The 21,726-nt window shown below is 49.9% G+C and overlaps 1 protein-coding gene and 1 long non-coding RNA gene across 2 annotated transcripts in view; one reads left to right on the forward strand and one right to left on the reverse strand.

Moving 5' to 3' along the window:
• Nos3 (nitric oxide synthase 3) overlaps positions 1-21,726 on the forward strand; it is a 23,194-nt gene extending 1,468 nt beyond the window's left edge. The window contains exons 2-26 of the mRNA XM_005367406.3: positions 762-864; positions 1,241-1,389; positions 1,502-1,664; positions 2,838-2,929; positions 3,009-3,150; positions 4,172-4,311; positions 4,420-4,594; positions 5,089-5,190; positions 5,715-5,909; positions 6,023-6,096; positions 6,249-6,393; positions 6,777-6,881; positions 11,350-11,417; positions 11,906-12,022; positions 12,121-12,295; positions 17,182-17,314; positions 17,433-17,511; positions 17,645-17,832; positions 18,345-18,517; positions 18,813-19,023; positions 19,104-19,191; positions 19,862-19,983; positions 20,674-20,822; positions 20,971-21,165; positions 21,259-21,726. Of these exons, the coding sequence (XP_005367463.1) occupies positions 762-864; positions 1,241-1,389; positions 1,502-1,664; positions 2,838-2,929; positions 3,009-3,150; positions 4,172-4,311; positions 4,420-4,594; positions 5,089-5,190; positions 5,715-5,909; positions 6,023-6,096; positions 6,249-6,393; positions 6,777-6,881; positions 11,350-11,417; positions 11,906-12,022; positions 12,121-12,295; positions 17,182-17,314; positions 17,433-17,511; positions 17,645-17,832; positions 18,345-18,517; positions 18,813-19,023; positions 19,104-19,191; positions 19,862-19,983; positions 20,674-20,822; positions 20,971-21,165; positions 21,259-21,420 (3,445 nt within the window). The 3' untranslated portion in view covers positions 21,421-21,726. The remainder of the gene's footprint in view (positions 1-761; positions 865-1,240; positions 1,390-1,501; positions 1,665-2,837; positions 2,930-3,008; positions 3,151-4,171; positions 4,312-4,419; positions 4,595-5,088; positions 5,191-5,714; positions 5,910-6,022; positions 6,097-6,248; positions 6,394-6,776; positions 6,882-11,349; positions 11,418-11,905; positions 12,023-12,120; positions 12,296-17,181; positions 17,315-17,432; positions 17,512-17,644; positions 17,833-18,344; positions 18,518-18,812; positions 19,024-19,103; positions 19,192-19,861; positions 19,984-20,673; positions 20,823-20,970; positions 21,166-21,258) is intronic.
• On the reverse strand, positions 16,635-21,057 carry LOC106144352. Its single transcript, XR_001229426.2, has 3 exons — positions 20,981-21,057; positions 18,412-18,550; positions 16,635-16,943 (listed from the first exon to the last, which is right to left on the reverse strand). It is a non-coding gene; the product is annotated as an uncharacterized LOC106144352 (long non-coding RNA).

The following is a 21,726-nucleotide window of genomic DNA, read 5'->3' on the forward strand; positions in this document are numbered from 1 at the left end:
CACACCACACACACACACATACCACACACACCACACACACAAGCTACACACAGACACATACCACACACACACACACCACACACACACACGCCACACACACACCCCACACACACCCCACACACACACCACACGCGAGGGAGGTCATCCCACTCGCAGTTCAGAAAGCTGGACATCTACGAGCATGACACAGGCCTCATGCGTCATCTCTGGTGGGAAGGGCTTCCCATGGTGAACACCTGGACCAAGAAAGCAGAACAAAGAGCTCTTTCTTTTTTCTTATGACAAAGGCACCCCACTAGAACCCAGTAGATCCAGTAGTCAGTCTGTCTATACCTCTATACCTCACCTCCCAAATCACTAACTTCTCAACACTGCTTCCTGGGTACCCAAACTTCCAACTTGTACATTCACACTAAAAGAACCTCAGATGCAGCAGAGACAAAATAGGGGCTACTCAGGCAGTGAGGACCGGTCTGGGCCAGCACTCTAGGCTAGAGAGTGCTCAGAGCTGTCTGGATTCCCCCCCCCCTTTTCACTCTCAGGCTAGAGACCCCGTTCCTCTAAGCCTTAATGCCTTCGTAAGAGGGAGGGCAGAGGTGCTGCCCACCTGCCAAGGCTATTGTGAGAGCAGACAGAAAATATCAGGAAGCGGTGGGTGGACGATGACCCTGTGGGGTTATTGATGTGAACAAGGCTGCCCTGGGCTACAGTGCAGAGGCCTAAAAGAAATAAACTTCTCTCCCATCCATGGTTCCCAACAGCCCCCCACTCACCCGGCCCCCAGAGGGACCCAAGTTTCCTCGGGTGAAGAACTGGGAAGTGGGCAGCATCACCTATGACACCCTCAGTGCCCAGGCTCAGCAGGTGAGGACAGGCCCTACCCAGGTTTCTAGGACTGGGAAGGGGTTGGAAGAGACCTGGGCCCAGGTGGGGACCCATATGAGCAAGGTTTTTTTTTTTTTATTAGACTTGATCTTGTCTACAAGCTGTGAAAATTGGGAAGGGCCAGAGGGGTCAAGGAACATTGCAATGGTTTCAGCAACCCTTTGGCCCTGAGCCCCAAGTGCTACCCTAAGCCAATCTGACCTCATCCCATTTCCAATCTTAGCCCGGATCTGAGTCCATCCTTTCCCAAACCTCCCTCCCTCTGCTCGGCATCTACCTCAGCCCTTGCTAACCACAGCTCACCCTGCACTCTGACCTGATCCGGGACTTTATGTTCTCTGTTCCTCTGGCCCAGGATGGGCCCTGTACCCCAAGACGCTGCTTGGGATCACTGGTATTTCCAAGGAAGTTACAGAGCCGGCCCACCCAGGGCCCTTCACCCACTGAGCAGCTATTGGGTCAGGCCCGGGACTTCATCAATCAGTACTACAACTCCATCAAAAGGTGAGTCTCTCCTGCACTGGAGCACCCACCACTGACCTGAGAAGCCTCCTAATCACTACTCACACCTTCCACTGTCCTGACACCCAGGCTTGTGACCCTCCCCTCTCCCCAGGAGTGGTTCCCAGGCTCATGAACAGCGGCTTCAAGAGGTGGAGGCTGAGGTGGCAGCCACAGGCACCTACCAGCTCCGGGAGAGTGAGCTAGTATTTGGGGCGAAGCAGGCCTGGCGCAATGCTCCCCGCTGTGTGGGTCGGATCCAGTGGGGAAAGCTGCAGGTAAAACCAGCTGGTACATGCCCAGAAGGGTACCAGGGGCCTGAAAAAGAGAGCCACAGGAAGCTCCTGCGGCCTCCCTGAGGGGTGGGTGTGAGGCAGTGGACCCATCCCTATCTATTGCCTTTTGAGAAAGCTAAAGGGATCAGCTCCATCCTTGGATGCTACGGGATAGTCCTCAGCCTATTGACTAAGGCGTGGCGATCAAACCCCACAGTCCTTGGCAGAAGCAAGGCAGAATACTGAGGCTCCCTGAGTAGATGAGGACAGTTGGTAGAGAGGACGAGAAATGTTGCTGGAAAAGCTAACTTGCTCCTCCTGGAGGCCTTCAGCTCACACCCACCTCCCCTGAGGTCCCCTGTAGCCTCGGTCCCAACCCTCCTTCACACTGGTACACACCACACTGGAACAGCCTCAGCACTGAGAGAAGCCAAGGCCTACAGGGGAACTCATGACCTTGGCCTCCTGGGCCGTAAGTGGCCGCGAAAGAATGTGGACGAAAAGCCACACGCTCGGCCTGCCAAAGGCATCGCCAATAAAATCAGAACAGTCTGTCTACCGCCTGCCCAACCCTCTAAGTGGTTCAAAGCTTTAGTTCAACTTTGAACCCTTCAAGCTTTCATAATAAGCTCTACTCCCTGCTGTGTCCCTCCTTTAGCCATTGGTCAACCACCACCACCCCTACCCTGTCACAAGTTTCCTCCCCCTCAGACAGGATAGGACCTCCCAGCCTTCTCCTAGCATCAGGATGCCACGGACAGGGTCCCTAGAAGCACCTACTACAGCCGCCTCTTTCCGTCACTGTACTGGCTCAAGGGAGCTGGATCACCTGCCTCGGCATGAGCACTCTGGCCAATGAGCAACTCAATGCTAATACCCCTATGTGGGGTCCCTGTCGAATAGAAACCTTCCCCAGACATCCACTCAGCAGTGAGCAGGTGCCCCTCTGTGCTGGTGTTCAAGTCTGCCCTGAGGGGAGTGGGGAGATGTGTCCTGGGAAAATCAGGCTGTTCTGGGCAAGTGGGGCTGTCTGGCAAAGGAGGCTCAGTAGGGCAGTGGGTAGCTCCTCCAGACCCCGCCTCCTTCCCAACAAGACCCATGCCAGCACTCCTCTGGAACTGGCACTTAAAACCTCATCTGTCACCTACATCCTTGACCCATCCCCTCTGGGCCCAGGTATTTGATGCCCGGGACTGCAGGACCGCACAGGAAATGTTCACCTACATCTGCAACCATATTAAGTATGCAACAAACCGAGGCAATCTTCGGTGAGTAACCCCACTCCAGGCCCAAGCCTACCCCAGGCAGCAGTGAAGGGGCTCTAACCAGCTTCATTCCCCCTGCCAGTTCAGCCATCACAGTGTTCCCTCAGCGTTGCCCTGGCAGAGGAGACTTCCGGATCTGGAACAGCCAGCTGGTGCGCTATGCAGGCTATAGACAGCAGGATGGCTCCGTGCGAGGGGACCCTGCCAACGTGGAGATCACTGAGGTGGTATACTTCTTTCTTTCTTTCTTTCTTTCTTTCTTTCTTTCTTTCTTTCTTCCTTCCTTCCTTCCTTCCTTCCTTTCTTTCTTTCTTTATTTATTTATTCCTTCCTTTATTTCTTTCTTCCTTCCTTCCTTTTCTTTCTTTCTTTCTTTCTTTCTTTCTTTCTTATCTCTTTCTTCCTTTCTTTCTTTTCTGTTGTTGTTGTTTTTCGAGACAGGGTTTCTGTGTAATTTTGCCTGTCTTGGAACTAGCTCTTGTAGACCAGACTGGCCTCGAACTCACAGAGATCTGCCTGCCTCTTCCTCCCGAGTGCTGGGATTACAGGCGTGCGCCACCTCCACCCAACCTACTTTGCTTTCTATTGCTGTAGTAAAACATTGACCAAAAGTAATCTGGAGAGGAAAGATTTTCTTTCCTCGTACAACTCACGGGTCACACTCCATTACTGAAGAAAGTCAGGGGCCTGGAAGCAGGAACCTGCAGAGGCCATGAAGAAATGTTAACTGGTTTGCTCAGCTACCTTCTATAAATACCTCAGGCCCAGACAACCCAGGCCTGAGGTGGGTTGGGTCACCTATATCAATCAGTGATCAATAAAAGTCCCCTGTAGACATGGCCACAAGCCAGTCTGGTGATGGCAGCCATTCCTCAGTTGAAGCTTCCTCTTCCCAGGTGTGTCAAGTTGACAGCCAAGAGTATTCATGACAAGTGGGTGCCCAGGCTTGCGAGGATAGGAAAGCCAGGGCACACAGCATGGAATGCAGAGAAGAGCGCCAAGGGAGCAGCAGGAGGGGACCTTCCTTGGGGTGAAAGATGGGAAGCCAGGCATGGCGGTGCATTTCTGTAATTCTTGGTAGGTTGAAGCAGGAGGGTCAGGAGTGCAAGGAAAGCCTTGACTACAAAAGGACAGGGTTCTCCAGTGGATACAAAGACCCAGCTGCTGAGGAGTCCCTGAAGTAAAGAATGGGGAATGGCTAATGGTGAGGATTCCCTTGAACTCTCCTCTGCCTGCTTCCCACAGCTCTGTATCCAACACGGCTGGGCCCCAGGAAATGGCCGATTTGATGTGCTGCCCCTGCTACTCCAGGCTCCCGATGAGCCCCCAGAACTCTTCACTCTGCCCCCAGAGCTGGTCCTCGAGGTGCCTCTGGAGCACCCCACGTGAGCATGAAAGGACAGGGTGGGCGTGGGACTACCCGGAGTCCTTTGAAGGACTGTGAGGGGCACATGGTAACTCTACACAGAGGCTAATCGAACCCGAAACCCTAGGCTAGAGTGGTTTGCTGCCCTTGGCCTGCGTTGGTATGCCCTCCCAGCTGTGTCCAACATGCTTCTGGAGATCGGGGGCCTGGAATTCCCCGCTGCCCCTTTCAGCGGCTGGTACATGAGCTCAGAGATTGGCATGAGGGACCTGTGTGACCCTCACCGTTACAACATACTTGAGGTAAGGGGATGCTGAGTGAAGGAAACATGAAGCTGTGTGCCACCCTTCCTCCAATCCAGAGGGCTGGCCATGGGAAAATGTGAGCTGAGTCCGGTCCAGGGATGTGGGTGAGCTTTGAAGTCACCAAAGCTGGGAAGAAAGAACGGTAGAAGTGAGGACGCGTGTGGAGGATAGTTCATTAGATTCTCAAAGCAGTGTGTGCGTGCGTGTTTCCAGGCTGGTCCTGAACTCATGGTAATCTCTCTGCACCAGCATCCCAACAGCTGGAAGTATAGACTTGAACACCATGCCTGGCTCAAAGGGGACCTTTTCCCAGAAAAGGTTTACACCCATTTCGGAGAAGGGAAATGAAGGGCCAGTGCTGAGAAGGGACTTGCCCTCTCCACCACGTAGTACCTTGGTGGGCAAAACACTGGCTCAACTCAGTATTCCTCTCACCGCCTCCTCCTATCCACTCCTGCTCCTCTGTCCCTACCCTGTACAACTTGTCCCAGGATGTGGCTGTCTGCATGGATCTAGACACTCGGACAACCTCCTCGCTGTGGAAAGACAAGGCAGCAGTGGAAATTAACGTAGCTGTACTGCACAGTTACCAGGTACATGGGCCCAGCTGGGGGGCTAGGGGACACAGAAACTGAGCAGGGTTGGGATATGCTATAGCCCATGTGTCATGGGGCACATTGTACCTGCAGCTTTGGACACAGGCATACTGTGGGACCCACTGGCATCTGGAATCTCTAATACTAGGGGAGAAAACATGCTGGGTATGGGAGGGTCATAATACAGGGGAGGGGGGTTGGCGAGGAAACCAATGTCTGGTGAATACCTTTGTTGAAAGGGTTGAGGAAGGACCTGAGGGTGCGGCAGAGCAGTAGCCTGGGAGGCCCCAGGTCTATCTTGGCACCCAGCCCTCATGACAAGGCACACAGACACTGGAAATCAGGGCTGCTCTCCCTGCTAAAACCTGGAGTATGGTTATGCAATCTGCAGAGATTTGTGGGGACATTTGCAAAATGTCATTTGCAGTGACCCAAGGCACAGGCAAGGTTGACAGTGACAAAAAATGGTGGGGAATCTTTAGGGCATTTCTGAGTCCAGCCTCTTCCTGTCCTCACCTCAGCTGGCCAAAGTGACCATTGTAGACCACCATGCCGCCACAGCCTCCTTCATGAAGCACTTGGAGAATGAGCAGAAGGCCAGAGGGGGCTGCCCTGCTGATTGGGCCTGGATTGTACCCCCCATCTCAGGCAGCCTCACTCCTGTCTTCCATCAAGAGATGGTCAACTATTTCCTGTCCCCTGCCTTCCACTACCAGGTACCCAACCTGATTGGCTCTTGCCCACCTAGCACAACTCTAGGCAGCCCACAAGGACTGCTAACTTTCGTCTTCCATGCTCCTCCCCTCCCCACCCCATCACTTTTCTGCAGCCTGACCCCTGGAAGGGAAGTGCAGCAAAGGGCGCAGGTATCACCAGGAAGAAGACCTTCAAGGAAGTGGCCAAGTGGGTACCCTGGGACTACATCCCTTCTCCATACTTTAGGAGAACAAGCCCAGTAGTGGTACCCCCAGACTGCTGGGATGAGGTCTGGACCCCTACCTGGGAGGTCTGGCCCCTATGCACATAGGATGCCCTCACCCCACCCTTGCCTGCAGTGCAGTGAAGATCTCTGCATCACTCATGGGCACTGTGATGGCGAAGCGTGTGAAGGCGACTATCCTGTATGGCTCTGAGACTGGCCGGGCCCAGAGCTACGCACAGCAGTTGGGGAGGCTCTTCCGGAAGGCGTTTGATCCCCGGGTAGGACTGTGGCCTGGGAGACAGGGGCTGGAAAGGGGAAAGAGTCTGTCTACCTCTTCAGAGGTGCCTAGATGATGAGAGAGTTAAAAGGAAGGGTTCATGTCAAGTCCAGAATGGTGGTGCGTCCCTGTAATCTTAGCACTTGGGAGGTGGAATCAAGAGGAGCAAGGGTTCAAGGTCATCCTTGACTAAGTAATGAGCTCAAGGCTAACCTGGGCTTCACGAGACCTTGTCTCAAAAAAAGTAAAAGATGGGCTTCAAAAAGAAAACTAAAATCTACAAAGATCCAGGATTCAATCAGGCCTTGTCTTCCCAAGGCAGCCTAAGTGAGGACAGGGACAGCAGGAAGACAAGTCCCAACATCCATCTTCTCCTCCCCACAGGTCCTGTGCATGGATGAGTACGACGTAGTGTCCCTGGAGCACGAGGCACTGGTGTTGGTGGTGACCAGCACCTTTGGGAATGGGGATCCCCCGGAGAATGGAGAGGTAAGGCTTTCAGGGTGGAGAGAGTGAGGAAAGACTAGAAACGGACAGGAGGGAGCAGACATACATACTATACACACCCATGCACACTCACACATACACACATCCGTGCACACACGCACACACATGCACCAGGACGGAAAATGAATCTGATGAAGTAGCCCCACTTCCTGACGGGAATGGGAACTGGCTGCTGGAACCTTGACTCCTATGTCCCTATTATCAGTGCAACTCTTTCATACGAAGCAGGCACTTCCTGGCTGACCAAAGAGTGCCTACAGGTCTCGACAAATGAGAAAAACAAAGATTGCCTGCTCACTTCAGTGCTGTAACTGACCCTTTTCTTTTTCTGAAAAGAGGCATGTGCACTCTCTGGGTGCCAGCACAGATTAAATAGCTTCACTTGCTCAACATGGCTTAAACAAAATCCGAGGCCATCAAATGCCTTGTGGATAACCATTATCTTCCCGTGGTGTGCTCTGTGCCCAAGCTTGAGGCATGTCCGCCTGCTCATCTGTTCCCACCTCAGATGTCAGAGCCCTTATTAGTGCTGAGTTCCTCCTCTAGAATCCAAAGGTAAATGGCTCCCAGCAAGCTTGAATTCTGACAGAAGCCCTTTCCCTAGCTGTAATGTTTGTTTATTTAAAACAAGCAAACTGAAACAGAGCACCATGAGTCAAGTGTGGTATCATATGTAATCTTGAAAGGCACAGGCAGGAGGATCAAGAGTTTCAGTTTATCTACAGCAAAACTGAGTTTAAGGCCAGTCTGGGCTACAGGAGACTCCAAAACAGGAATGTCTTTAATCCCAGTACTAGGGAGGCAGAGGCAGATGGAGTTCAGGCTAGCCTTATCTACATAATGAGGCCCTGTCTCCACAACAACAACAAACAAACAGAAACTGGGTCAGGTAAGAAGAGGTGGATGCCTCAGTAGGTAAAGGGCACTCACTGCCATGCCTGAGGCCCTGAATTCTATCCTCAAGACCTAGACAAAGGAACAGGACCAACTCTTGAAAAGTGTCCTCTGACCTCTATACATTGTAAGGACGTGCATGCATGCAAGTTAAAATAAGAGCAATAAAAGATTTAAAACAAAAAAACCCAAACACCTGTCTCAGCATCTACTCAGTGTCTGGAGGGACCTCCCTGTGCATCATGACATGCAGAGGGCATCACACAGCAAGACAGTAGGAACGCTCCAGAGAGGGCCGCTTTTATAGCAGGGCTTCCCAATACAGCTCATTAATCCATTAATCCGTGAGTAGATGAAACCACTCATGAAGGCAGAGCCCTCTCAACCCAACCCTCTCCAAAAGTCTGACCTCCAAATGTCATTAACACAAGATTGGAGGGACAAACACTAAGCCGTAAGTGGCATCATGATTTGGCTTTGAAGCAGAAGTGGTGTGTGTGACCCATAGTCCAATAAGGCAAAGAGCGTTTCATGCGCCCCGCCCCCTCCCAAAGCCTCGTCAGCTTCTCCAAGGCAGTCTCCAGTCACGACAGATAGATGGGTCTTGAAAGTGCAAGTGCTGTGGCTTGGGTCACTCTGCCTGTTTTGGAGGTTTGTCCCTGTCCATGGCTCAGTACTTTCTTCCCCTGCTGAGTGGTGTTCACTGTGTGAACAGCCCCGGCTTGTTTATCCATTCTTCTGTTGATAGACACTTGGACTGCTTCCAATTTGGGGTTATTATGAATAAAACTGTTAAGAACGTTCTTGTAGCAGGCTTTTGTGGGCTTGTGTTTTCATTTCTCTTGGATAAATACCCGGGAGTGGAATTATTGGGTCATAGGGAAGATGTAAGTTTAACTGTTTTTTTTTTTTCGGAGGGGGGGGGTTCTATTTTGTTTTTTCAAACTGTCAAATGACCAGATTAAACCATGCTTTTGAGATGTGAGCATTTCAATTTCATGCCCAAACTTTTTAGAGGAAGAAATGTATCACACAGAAAACAGAGTATATACACCAAAGATATGAACAAGAATATTTATGGCAGCATTGCTCATAACACCCACACTGGAAACAATTCAAGTGTCAATCAACAATAGATTGGATAAACAGTGATAAACTCACATGAGGTACAGCAGTGTGAACAAATTACAACACACAATACAGATGAAAAATGAAACAGGCTGTGAATACATATGGTAGAATCCACTTTGTCTGAAGTTCAAAACCAGGCAACTCTAACCCAGGGGGATTTCTCGATCAGGAGATTAGTATGAGGCACAAAGGTGACTTCAGGATGCTGGCACTACTTCATGAGGGATGCTGATCACACACACACGTCTGATCTGTGAACACCTACATGACTATGTACTTACTCTAAGTCATTCACACACAGAGCTCAAGGTTGGGGACATAGGACAATTGGTAGGGCACTTGACTAGCATATTCAAAGGGTTTGAATCCTGCCACCACATTCATCGGGTGTGGTGGCACATATGTAATCTCAGCACTCAAGAGTTGGAGGCAGGAGGATTAGAAGGTCACGGTTATCTTTCACTATATAGCAAATTAGAATCAAGCCTGAGTTACATGAGACCCTGTCTCAAAAAAAAAAAAAAAATCCTGAAGTTCAGGTCTCATGTGCTGACTAAAGTAACCCCACAGAAACACCCCCAGCTGACCTATAGTTAGCGTTTAGGAGCTGTGTTTTGTGTGATTTCTAACTTGTTTCCATGGTGGCACCAAAATGTAAAAGAGCCTTCTGAGGTGGCCCACTTAAATAATCCCCCCACACTCCATCAGGCCCTGAAGCTCTGTCCATTCCAAAGCTGGTTAAGTGCTGGGGGCTGCTCGTGCCCAGTGTTGATGTGGACAAGAATGAGCTTCCTTCCCTCACCACTCAAGTAGGACTTGACCACCCCACCGAGAATTGACTATTAGGTTGAGTGTGTGCGTGTATGCGTGTGTGTGTGCGCGCGCGCGCGTGTGTGTGTGTGTGCGTACACTGTGACATGCGTGTGGAAGTCAGAGGACCCTTGTGAAGTTGGTTCCCTCCTTCCACTCTTAGGTGGGCTCCACAGATGAATCTCAGGTTCCCCTCATGTAGAGCAAGCATCTTCACCTGGTGAGCCCTCTCACCGGTCACTGTCCATTGTTTTGTTTTGTTTGAGATGGGGTCTCACTGTGTAGACCAGACAGGCATCAAACTCATACAGATCAACCTGCTTGGATTAGAAGCATGTACTACACCTGGCATGTCCACCCAGTTTTTAAAGTCCTCATTCAGCCACCCCACCTCTAAAGATCACTTGACTGAGCCTCACAAAGATGTATGGTATGTGGGTGAGGATGTTGGAGAACTAATGGTTCATAGGCTACCCAGTGTCCTTCAGTCATAGAATGTCATACACCACCATACAGGCAAATATGGGAGGAGGATATAGCCACCATAAAGAAGTCAAAGGGCTAGAGAGATGTCTCAGCATTTGAGAGCACCAACTGCTCTTCCAGAGGACCCAGGTTTGATTCCCAACACCCACATGGTGGCTCACATCCATCTTTAATTCCAGTTCCAGGGGATCTGACACCTTCTTCTTGCCTTCATAGGTATCAGACATGCACACAGTGCACAAACATACGTGCAGGCAAAACACTCATATGCATAAAATAAAAGAAATAAATCTCAGAAAAGAGAATGAAGCCAAGCTTAAGATACTGGCTTAGAAGGCTATCCACAATAGTCACTGGTAAAAAGCAAGCAAGAATTACATGCTTCCATTAAAAAACAAACTATATGCACCTATGTAAGTACAAATAGCCTCCAATTTAGTGTGTTTCAATTGTGACTTTTTACTTTATGATATGGCAATATGAGTCCATTAGAAATTATTTCATTGGGTGGTGATGGCGCACATCTTTAATCCCAGCACTCAGGAGGCAAAGGCAGGTGGCTATTTGTGAGTTTGAGGCCAGCCTGGTCTACAGAGCTAGTTCCAGGACAGCCAGGACTATACAGAAAAACCCTATCATGAAAAAAAGAAGAAAAAGAAAGAAGGAAGGAAGAAGAAAGAAAGGAAGGAAGGAAGGAAGGAAGGAAGGAAGGAAGGAAGGAAGGAAGGAAGGAAGAAAATAAATGTATTTCAGATTCTGAACTTGGATCTGTGCCCAGACTAGAGACATGGAATGGGATGCTATGTTTGGCTTGTTGGGCAGCTCCCATTTACCCACAATTGCAGGGAAAGAACCACACTCTAGTGTGTTTTCTTGATGTGTTTAGATGTGTGAGGGAGAGGGGTAAAGGGTGTGCTGCACATTCTGTTAAAGCCTTCCCAGCTTCTACATGCTCTTAGTGCATGTGTTGGGATGTAACCCTCTGTGAGTCAAAGCACGCGTGTTCAATGATACAAGGCTATACACATACACACATGCTCACATACACACAGCCAGCCTGGTTTTAAGCTCCTGTATAGTACAAAATAACACTAACCATGATGCAAACACATGGTGTTTCCTTGCACAGAGCTTCGCAGCAGCACTGATGGAGATGTCGGGGCCCTACAACAGCTCCCCTCGGCCGGAACAGCACAAGTGAGTGGGAGCAGGGAGACGGGACAAGAGGCATTGGGGACACTAAAGGAGAGATCTTAGGTTGCTGGGCAATGGTGGCGCAAGCCTTTAATCCCAGCACACGGGAGGCAGAGGCAGGCGGATCTCTGTGAGTTTCAGAACAGCCTGGTCTACAGAGCTAGTTCCAGAACAGGCACCAAAGCAGAGATCTTAGGGACATTACCCTGGTCTCTCAAGTCCTTCTCAACAAGCTGGGGAACAGAGAGCATGAGGCCAGGACACCATCCAGCCACAAGGGCCACCGTCACTGGGAACCTGGCCTATGACTTCCCCCTACAATCCTGAGGTCTCTTCCAGAAGGAGAGGCAGAGCAGAACCCTCCACCAACCTCAAGGCTGCATCTCAACCCTTCTCACCCAAGGAGTAGGAACCACAAACCTGTTCCCTGGCTGGGACTGGGCCATGTTTCCAGTTCCTTGTGACACCCCGTCTTTATCCTCTCTTGCCAGGAGTTACAAAATCCGATTCAACAGCGTCTCCTGCTCAGATCCCCTGGTATCGTCTTGGCGGCGCAAGAGGAAAGAGTCCAGTAACACAGACAGCGCAGGGGCCCTGGGCACCCTCAGGTTAGGGTCCTCACTAAAGGGGGTGAACGGGAGAGAGAAACCGCCTGGGTAGACATGGGCTGGCATGGTGACTTCAACAACGGTTCCCTGTACCACAGGTTCTGTGTTTTTGGGCTCGGCTCCCGAGCATACCCCCACTTCTGTGCCTTTGCTCGGGCAGTGGACACAAGGCTGGAGGAGCTGGGTGGGGAACGGCTATTGCAGCTGGGCCAGGGTGATGAGCTCTGCGGCCAGGAGGAGGCTTTCCGAGGCTGGGCCCAGGCAGCCTTCCAGGTGAGCAACCCGGTGCCCTATATCTGACCCTGGGCAAACCTCTGTTCTGAGTCTGACCTGAGACGCCTCCTCCAGGCTTCTGTAGTTGAACCCTGAAATACTGAGACTAGATGCTCACTGACTTCCTAATCTGGTTCTCTGGCCTTGCCCTGTTCTTTTCAAAACTTGCCTTAATTTTGCCACTCAATAGCCGGCCCTTCTGGAATCAGCCCCAAGTAGTGGACAACAGGTACTACCAACAGAGGCACCACATCAGGCTAGAAATATGGTAAAAAAAAGAACAGGCAGGGCCTACAGAAGGGCTCCTCAGATAGCCATAAGCTGCCCCCAACAGTGGGTGCACAAAGGAATAAAGTCAGGGCACCAGGACTCTGTAGTAGGAGACTACTCGTTCATTTCCTGGTCGCCCAGACCCAAATAATCACACAGAAACTATATTAATTAATTAAAACAACATTGTTTGGTATTTTAGCTCAGGCTTTTTATTGGCTAGCTTTTATATCTTAACTCATTTCTATTATTCTTTGTATCACCACAAGGCTGTGGCTTACTGGGTAAGGTTCTGGCAACCATCTTCTTTGGCAGCTACATGGCGTCTCTCTGACTTCACCTATTCTCTCTCTATATCTGGCTATAGTCTGCCCTGCTATAGGCAGAAGCAGCTTCTTTATTAACCAATGGTAATAAGACATATTCATAGCATACAGAGGGGAATCCACATCAACTCTCATTTTCTGTCTAAATAAAAAGGAAGGTTTTTAACTTTAATATAATAAAATTACGTATAGCAAGACAGGTTTAAGCAAGAATTACAGTTACAATATTTAGTCTATTTGTATCTGGCAAAATTAAAAAATATATGCTATCATCTATTTTATCTTTGTGAATCTAAAGTTTCATGTCTAATTTATCTTTTATCATAACTAAGGAAAACTATAACTATCTGCCTTTAGCTCTTTAAAGACCCCAAGAAGATATAATATTACCTAAGTAAACAGGAAGTGCATTGTTAGCAACTTCCAAAACTCTAGAATTAAGAGACATTTATCATAACTAAGGAAAACTATAACTGTCTTCAGTTCTTTAAAGACTCCAGGAAGATATATTACCTAAGTAAACAGGAAGTACATTGTTAGCAACTTTCAAAACTCTAAATTGACAGAGACATCTGGCTGCCTGGACAGTCACCCAAAGTTCTTCTGTAATGTTGGGGCATCCATATTCAGCCTACAGGCCCATAATATCTAACAGACTTTTCAGTGAAGCAGGAGACTTGAAGATCTGTTGTTCTGCCTTGTACTGACACAGCTCATCACTTGCTTTCTTTTGTGTCCTACAAAATGTTTGGCAGGTTTTTTTTTTCATGAGGCAGGAACCCTAAAGGACCATTCTGTCTTTTGGAAAGTTCAGCAGTCACTTTTCTGTGGGTCCTACATGTCCAGTTCATACAGCATACCATCAAGCAGTCCAGGCAAGAGCAGTTTCTTGCCCAGATGTCTAGCCTTATCACACTGAAGGCAAATTCCATAACGAGCCTCTTCAATGCCCACCAAGCTCTCTGAAGTGATTGGTGCTGCAGAAGCAGACATGTCTCACTGTAGAGAAAAGTCTAAGTTCTTAAAACAGTTTAAACACCATATTTTGTAAGTCTTTGAAAGATTTGAAGAATACCTATCCATCTGAAATAAATTTCTGTACATCTAGAAAACCTAACAAGACTACAAGTTTGACTATTATAAATGACTATTAATCTGTAATTTTTAATTATACATTATATTTTTAAATGAGCTGCACAAACACAATACCTTAAACAAGAGTAGAAATTATAAAATGTAACAAAATCAACTTTAAATTTGTATAAACAGACCATGATCCATAGCAATACAAAATATTTATCTCTACATCATATTCCCCTTATCTTTTTTGGAAATTGACTGTGACCATTAATCACTTATAGTTAACACCCTTTAAATGAAAACAAACCTTTATAAACAATCATTTTGGGGATTTGGGCATAGTTTTCTCCAAACTGCTTCCTGCTTTTTGTTAGGCAAAGTATTTTTAGGGTTCACAGAGAACTTTTGGGGGGTATTGTTCCATCAAACCACATTAAGCTGGGAGGAATCCACAGGTTTTTATTTTCTGTGGAAACAAAAGCAGAACCTCTTTTCCAAAGCCCCAAATTTTGAAGTCAAGATACCTTTATGTTGGTTTAACTTAGCAGCCCCAGAATCAAATGTTTTCCTGCAGTCAAAAAATTTAAAGAAAACACAGTAATATGAATAATCCAGACTCTGTATATTTTTTATCTTTACATTGACTTTTTACTCTATTACTTTTTAATATTTATTACCTTTATTTCTTTAATCTATGATTATCTGTACTCTTTTATATTACTTTTACCGTCTCTTTTTTTAATTTTATTTATTTATTACGTATACAATATTCTGCCTACATGTATGCCTGCAGGCCAGAAGAGGGCACCAGACCTCATTACAGATGGTTCTGAGCCACCATGTGGTAGCTGGGAATTGAACTCAGGACCTTTGGAAGAGCAGGCAATGCTCTTAACCACTGAGCCATCTCTCCAGCCCCTTTTACCGTTTCTTTAAAGGTTTTGTTTTATCTATACTTTTTTCCTTCTATCTCCTGAGCCTATGTACATTTTGTAAACACACTGTGTCTCATTTAGAGGTCTGTTATGTCTGAATCTGTCCTACTGTGTATCTGAAATCCTTCTCTGACCAGGACTGCTTCTTCAAATGCTAAACTGGCTAGGACTAAGGCTGCTTTGCCTTTTGGCCCCACCCAGACCAACATGGCAGAGGTTCACTGCCAATTCTGCGACTGCTGGGTGGGAGCTGTGCTCACCATCTCAACTCTGGGAAGCACCGTGCAGCACATAAACCCCTTTTGTCTGAGTAAAAGCTAAATCTGCCAGGGAGCATGCTGCATGGCCTGGAAATGTCTGTGTATGGCAGTGAGACTCTGCCATGCTTTCCTGCCTGTGCACACCTAGCAGACCCAATCCAGCTGCTTTCCCGGGCAGGGTGCTGAGTGGCAGGCATGCTCTCAGCTACATCCCTCTTAACCTCGCACGGGCATACAAGCACAGACACAAAGTGTGTGGCTGGCCACGCAGGTTAGCCCCAAACTATGGGCACCATTTTGTAAACGGAGACTGCTCGTTTGTTTCCTGGTCACCCAGACCTGAGTAATCACACAAAAACTATATTAATTACAACACTGTTCAGCATATTGGCTCAGGCTTCTTATTAGCTATCTCTTATATCTTATCCCATTTCTATTATTCTGTGTATCGCCACAAGGCTGTGGCTTACTGGGTAAGGTTCTGGTGACCGTCTCCTTTGGCAGCTACATGGCATCTCTCTGACTTTGCCTATCCTCTCTCTGTATCTCTTCCAGCCTGGCTATATTCTGCCCTGCTATAGGCAGAAGAAGCTTCTTTATTAGCCAAAAGCTATAAAGCAGGCAAAATGGAAGAAGAAAGACAGGGCCCAGAGGGTCATTCAGAGGTCAGGGCTAAAGCTCAGGCCAGTAGAAACTCCAGGAAGCTTGAGAGCAGCCCTGGTGCCTGGTCTGAAGGGCTGGTTTTGGACAGAGAAGTATCTCAGGGACTCCCCCAGAGCATCTTCGTCACACTGACAGTTCTCAATCAGTGAGGAAGCCCCCACATCTGTCCATCCATTTGGGACTCAGTTTTTGTTAGTCTAGACCCAATGCAAGAAACCAGGGGGTTTGCTTGGAAGGAAAAGGTCAAGATTGAGAAAAGAGAAATAGAAAATACGACCCAGAGACTAGAGAAAATGGAGATGCTGGAAGTTTCTGAGCAAGGTGAGCCCACAGTGAGATGTTTTATAATTGTGGTGATACAGACGAATGAGAGCCTCTGAGGAGCAGGAAGACAGGCTCACTGGGACAGTAGCAGTGGGGATCGGAAGGAAGGGAGAGGGCCCAGGGAGGAAGGAAGAGATAGAAGGCTGCACACTCTTGAAAAGAAACAGTAACAGCCTGGAGAAAGGACCCAGCCCACCACGGGGAGCCCTGAATCTCAAGGCTGGAACAGCAAGCTGCTTGTCCATTTGTCCCTGACCAGAAGCAGACAGATGGAGCAGGATCCCTCCCCTTCTACAACAAGACAGCACTGGCCCTCTGCATACACTGTCCTAAGGGCTTTGTATGAAGCATCTCAGAGAGGGATGGGGGGTGTAGCTCAAGTGGTAAAGTGCTTACCCAGCATGCACTAAGCCCTAGGCTCAGCCCTTGTCACTACAGAAACCAAGTGTGGTGGCACACTTGGGAAGTGGAGATAGGAGAAGCAGAAGTTCAAAGCCATCCCTTTTTACACTGCAAGTTAGAGGCCAGCCTGGGCTACAAAAGACCCCGCCTCTGAAAACAGAAGTATCTTATTTAATCTTTGCTGGAACCTAATTGAAGGGTCAAGATGGGAAACTGAGACACAGAAGATGTTAGGTCCCGAGAGAATCCAGACTCAGGTCCGAGTTCATAGCTGTGTTCACTGAGGTACTACTATATGCCGAACAGCGTGCTCTCGGGGACGTGGCGTCAGTACTCATCAGACAAGCAGGTGTGACAAGTCAGGGCCCTATCATAGTGGCCAAATGAGCTAGAAAATAAAATAAAGTGCCATGGTCAGCAACAACCTCAGCCTTGGTCTCCCTGTCACCAATGTGGGTGCTGACCCCACAGCTAGGAACTTGGGCTGCCCTGACTAAAATGAAAAGAGACTGCAGGTGACCAGCAGCCCCAGCCCTACCTCCCTTAATACACCCCTTAATACTCCCTTAATACACTGAGGCTTCCTGGAGGCAAGGAGCCTTAGGCCCTCACTACTCATCCCTCAGGCCGCCTGTGAGACCTTCTGTGTGGGAGAAGATGCCAAGGCTGCTGCCCGAGACATCTTCAGCCCCAAACGCAGCTGGAAGCGCCAGAGGTACCGACTGAGTACCCAGGCTGAGAGCCTGCAGTTACTACCAGGTACAACCCTGACCTCAATCTGACCTTGTTGAGTGGAGCGGGGGGTGGTCCTAGGATTCTCCCTCACAAGCCAAGACCCACTCCCCTGCTCAGACACCTTTATTCTCTCGCTCCCCAGGGCTGACCCATGTGCATAGGCGGAAGATGTTCCAGGCTACGATCCTCTCTGTGGAAAACCTACAGAGCAGCAAATCCACGTGAGGAATATGGCTCACCCCATTCTCCTCACTGTTAGGGTCCTCCTCACGCAGACCAACCATACTCCTCCCACATTCCTCCTTCCTCCTCCCTGTTTTCTGACCTCAATAACTCCTCCCTTCACACTCCTAGCCGAGCCACAATCCTGGTGCGTCTGGACACTAGTGGCCAAGAGGGACTGCAGTACCAGCCAGGGGACCACATAGGTGTGTGCCCACCCAACCGACCCGGCCTAGTGGAGGCACTGCTGAGCAGAGTGGAGGACCCTCCGCCATCCACGGAGCCTGTGGCCGTGGAGCAACTGGAAAAGGGCAGCCCTGGTGAGGATTGTGGCCTGGGGTGGGAGAGTAAGAGCCTGCTGCGTCCCCTGGCACAGGACCCCATGGTGCTCAGTGCCCACAGGGTTACCACCATGCTTCACACCTAGGTACTACCTGGACCTAGCTGCCACTCTAACCAGGATGGCCTTGTTCCATGTGGCCCTTTTCCAGAACCCACCAAGAACCCTAAAGGCCTCCTTCCAGCCTCAGCCTCACCACAGTCTAATTTCTCCGTAGCTGGCCTATCTCCTTCCACAACAAATGCCTGGAGATAAGATAACCTGATGGGGTTACAGGCAGAGGAGATCAGAGAAACCCAGTTTAGCCAGGGTCCCCCCCCCCCAGCCCTGCTCATATCATATCAGAGCTGCTCAGAAAAGCACATGCCACCATTCAAGGACAGGTTTTCCAATAAGACACAGTAACACCTGATCAGTCCCCCAAAAGTCAATAAAGGGAACTTCAGTTCAGACCACTCAGCCTCAGTGATCCCCTCTGTGCATCACTCCCAGGTGGCCCTCCCCCTGGCTGGGTACGGGACCCCCGGCTGCCCCCATGTACACTGCGCCAGGCTCTCACCTTCTTCCTGGACATCACTTCTCCGCCCAGCCCTCGCCTCCTTCGACTTCTCAGCACTCTGGCAGAAGAGTCCAGCGAACAGCAGGAGCTGGAGGCCCTCAGCCAGGTGGGGGCCATGCTGTGGGGAGCAGAGGCTAGACTAGAGGATGATAAATAAATTGGGGGACATCCAGTGAAAATAAGTACTCCATACATGCCAAGTTCTCTGGACTTGCTTCTCCTGACCAATATGCACCGGTGCTTTAAGGCCTGTCTCCAGGCTGACATCTCTGGTTGCTCTGGGTCTTCAAGGGTGTGTGTTGGCCTGAACTGAGCATGAATAAACGCTAAGGAGGCCCAGCTAGGTAGGGGTCACTCTGGCAAGGACTGCGGGGTCCTCAGCTCAGCATATCTGCCCCCAGGACCCCCGGCGCTATGAAGAGTGGAAGTGGTTCCGCTGCCCCACACTGTTGGAGGTGCTGGAGCAGTTCCCGTCAGTGGCATTGCCTGCCCCTCTGATCCTCACCCAGCTGCCCCTGCTCCAGCCCCGGTACTACTCTGTCAGCTCAGCACCCAGCACCCACCCAGGAGAGATCCATCTCACCGTAGCTGTGCTGGCGTATCGAACCCAGGGTGAGGCTGGGAGCTAGAAGTGCCTGGTCTTGGCAAGACCAAAACAGACCTCTGAAATGGCCTCTCCTCCTAATCCCTAGATGGGCTGGGCCCTCTGCACTATGGGGTGTGTTCTACATGGCTGAGCCAACTCAAGGCAGGAGACCTGGTGCCCTGCTTCATCAGGGGGTAAGTGAGGCCTCTGGGGTAGGGAAGGGGTAGAAGAGGTCATCTGTGTCCAGGCAGGGGTGAGAAAGTGCTACGTGCATGACAGGGACAAGTGAGGAGTGTGTGTGTGTGTGTGTGTTTGCATGGAGGGGGGAGGGGTGCCACACAGGATTAGCTGGTAATTAGGTCCTCCGATGAAAGACCTATTAGTACATCAAGAACAGTGGGGTCTCTGGGTCACTTCACAACTATGGCTGAGCTTTGAACCTCAATAACTGCAGAGTCCTGCCCCTGAAACCAGAACTGCCAGAAACAACATGGATTAGCCAGTGGCCTTAGTGCTTCGTGAAAGTATAGCCCCCTGCATGTCTCTCTGTGTCCTTGGCTACAGATTATGTTAAAGGTCTAGGTTTTTAGCAGGCACGGTGGTTCTACACCTTTAATCCAACACTTGGAGGACAGAGGCAAGCAGATTTCTGTGAGTTTGAGACCAACCTTGTTTACAAAGCAAGTTACAGACCAACCAGAATTGTATAGTGAGATTCTGCCTAAAACAAAACAACAACAACAAAGAAACCCATGTTGTTTGTTATTGGGCCTTCGGCTTTCTTGTCTATACAGCCAAAGTTTGGTGGGTATGTATAAGGTCGTGGGTGAAGAAAAGAGGCCTTAATAGACTCTCTCTGCCTAGGGCTCCCTCCTTCCGGCTGCCACCTGATCCCAACTTGCCCTGCATCCTGGTGGGCCCAGGGACCGGCATCGCACCCTTCCGGGGATTCTGGCAGGAAAGATTACATGACATTGAGATCAAAGGTGAGGCTGTGGCGAAGGGTGCACCTGGAAGTCAGAAGAGAGCCAAGGAGGAAAGGAGGGAGGCTGGAGGAAATGGCCATAAAAGAAAGTAGGACCAAAGGTGAAAAGAAGCTAGTTAATGGGGAGGGGAGGAGAGGAGAGGACTGGGTCCTGTTTGTTTGCCTTCCTGGTGGTCCCTCTGCATATAATAGGATTTGAAGTGGACTGAGGGTAAAGAAGAAAGGGATAGGGTAGGAATTCAGACAGGAGACAGCTCCAGATAGATTCCTAACCGTGTCAGAGCTCATCTAGGGCCACCCAGTCTAACCCTATCTGCTCAGGTGTCAATAAAAGAAGGTTGTGTGGGAGAGGATGGTTGAAAGGTACAGAAGAATACCAGCTGGGCCTGGAGTTAAGTGAACCTGGGATGTCACACAGGCCTTGGGTACAGTATTGAGTAGATAGAGCAGGTTCTAGTGGAGTTCCACTCCTGGTTCGGCTGCCTGAATGCCTATTTCCTTCTGTAAATCAGAGGTGTGCCAGGTTCTGAGTGAAAGCACCCTATTTGCCCCTAGAGGCTGAACAGCCAAGATTGTGGTTGTTCCAACCCAAAAGCCTGGCTGGCACCCTGAGCAAGCGTGGCCTGGAGGTGGTAATAACAAGGCTCCTCCAGAGGAAGGAGGCCCTCTCAAACCACCTTATTGCTCTCAGGGCTGCAGCCTGCCCCCATGACTTTGGTGTTTGGCTGCCGATGCTCCGAACTCGACCATCTCTACCGAGACGAAGTACTGGATGCCCAGAAGCGCGGGGTTTTTGGACACATCCTCACCGCCTATTCCAGGGATCCTGGCAGCCCTAAGGTACCAGGCAGCAGGCGGTAGAGATGGCAGATGGCGCAACCAGGCTTGGGCGGTCCCCAAGCCCCCCACCCAGTCCCAACCCTCCCCTTAGACAGGTCCCCAGCATGGGTGTTCTCACCGCAAGGCCCGCCTCTCATCCCGCCCCCAGACCTACGTACAGGACCTCCTGAGGACAGAGCTGGCCACGGAGGTTCACCGCGTGCTGTGCCTCGAGCAAGGACACATGTTTGTCTGCGGCGACGTCACTATGGCAACCAGCGTCCTGCAGACCGTACAACGAATTCTGGCAACAGAGGGCGACTTGGAGCTGGACGAGGCCGGTGACGTCATCGGCGTGCTGCGGGTACGAAGGGGCCGGGCCCGGGCCTGGCTAGGGTAGGTCTATGCTGGCTGCTCATGTTCTGGTCGGTCAACCGGTCTCTTTTCCTCCTCTCAGGATCAGCAACGCTACCACGAGGACATCTTCGGGCTTACACTGCGCACCCAGGAAGTGACAAGCCGCATACGCACCCAGAGCTTTTCCTTGCAGGAGCGACAGCTGCGGGGTGCAGTGCCCTGGTCCTTCGACCCTCCCGGCCCAGAAACCCCGGGTTCGTGACAGTCTCGTCGCCTCCAGTTCTCGGAGCCACCCTCTCTTGAGAATGCCTACAAGCATGAGTCGCGAGACTGCGGATATACGAACTCTAATCTCTCCAGTTCACCTAGGCAGGGAGGGATTCGGCCTACATCTTGAAGGTTCCTCTGGCTGTGGTATTGGCCCTCTAGGTATGTTTTTGATGGACTGTAGACTCCTTTATCCCTCTCTGGAGTATTTTAACTTTGAAGTCTATATCATCCCGGTATTTATTGGAGATTTATCATAAAAGATCATGTTAGATATCGTGAGATGCCCAACCCGACTCTT

This window comes from Microtus ochrogaster, unplaced genomic scaffold (assembly GCF_000317375.1).
Source record: "Microtus ochrogaster isolate Prairie Vole_2 unplaced genomic scaffold, MicOch1.0 UNK18, whole genome shotgun sequence".
NCBI classification, from domain to species: Eukaryota; Metazoa; Chordata; class Mammalia; order Rodentia; family Cricetidae; genus Microtus; species Microtus ochrogaster.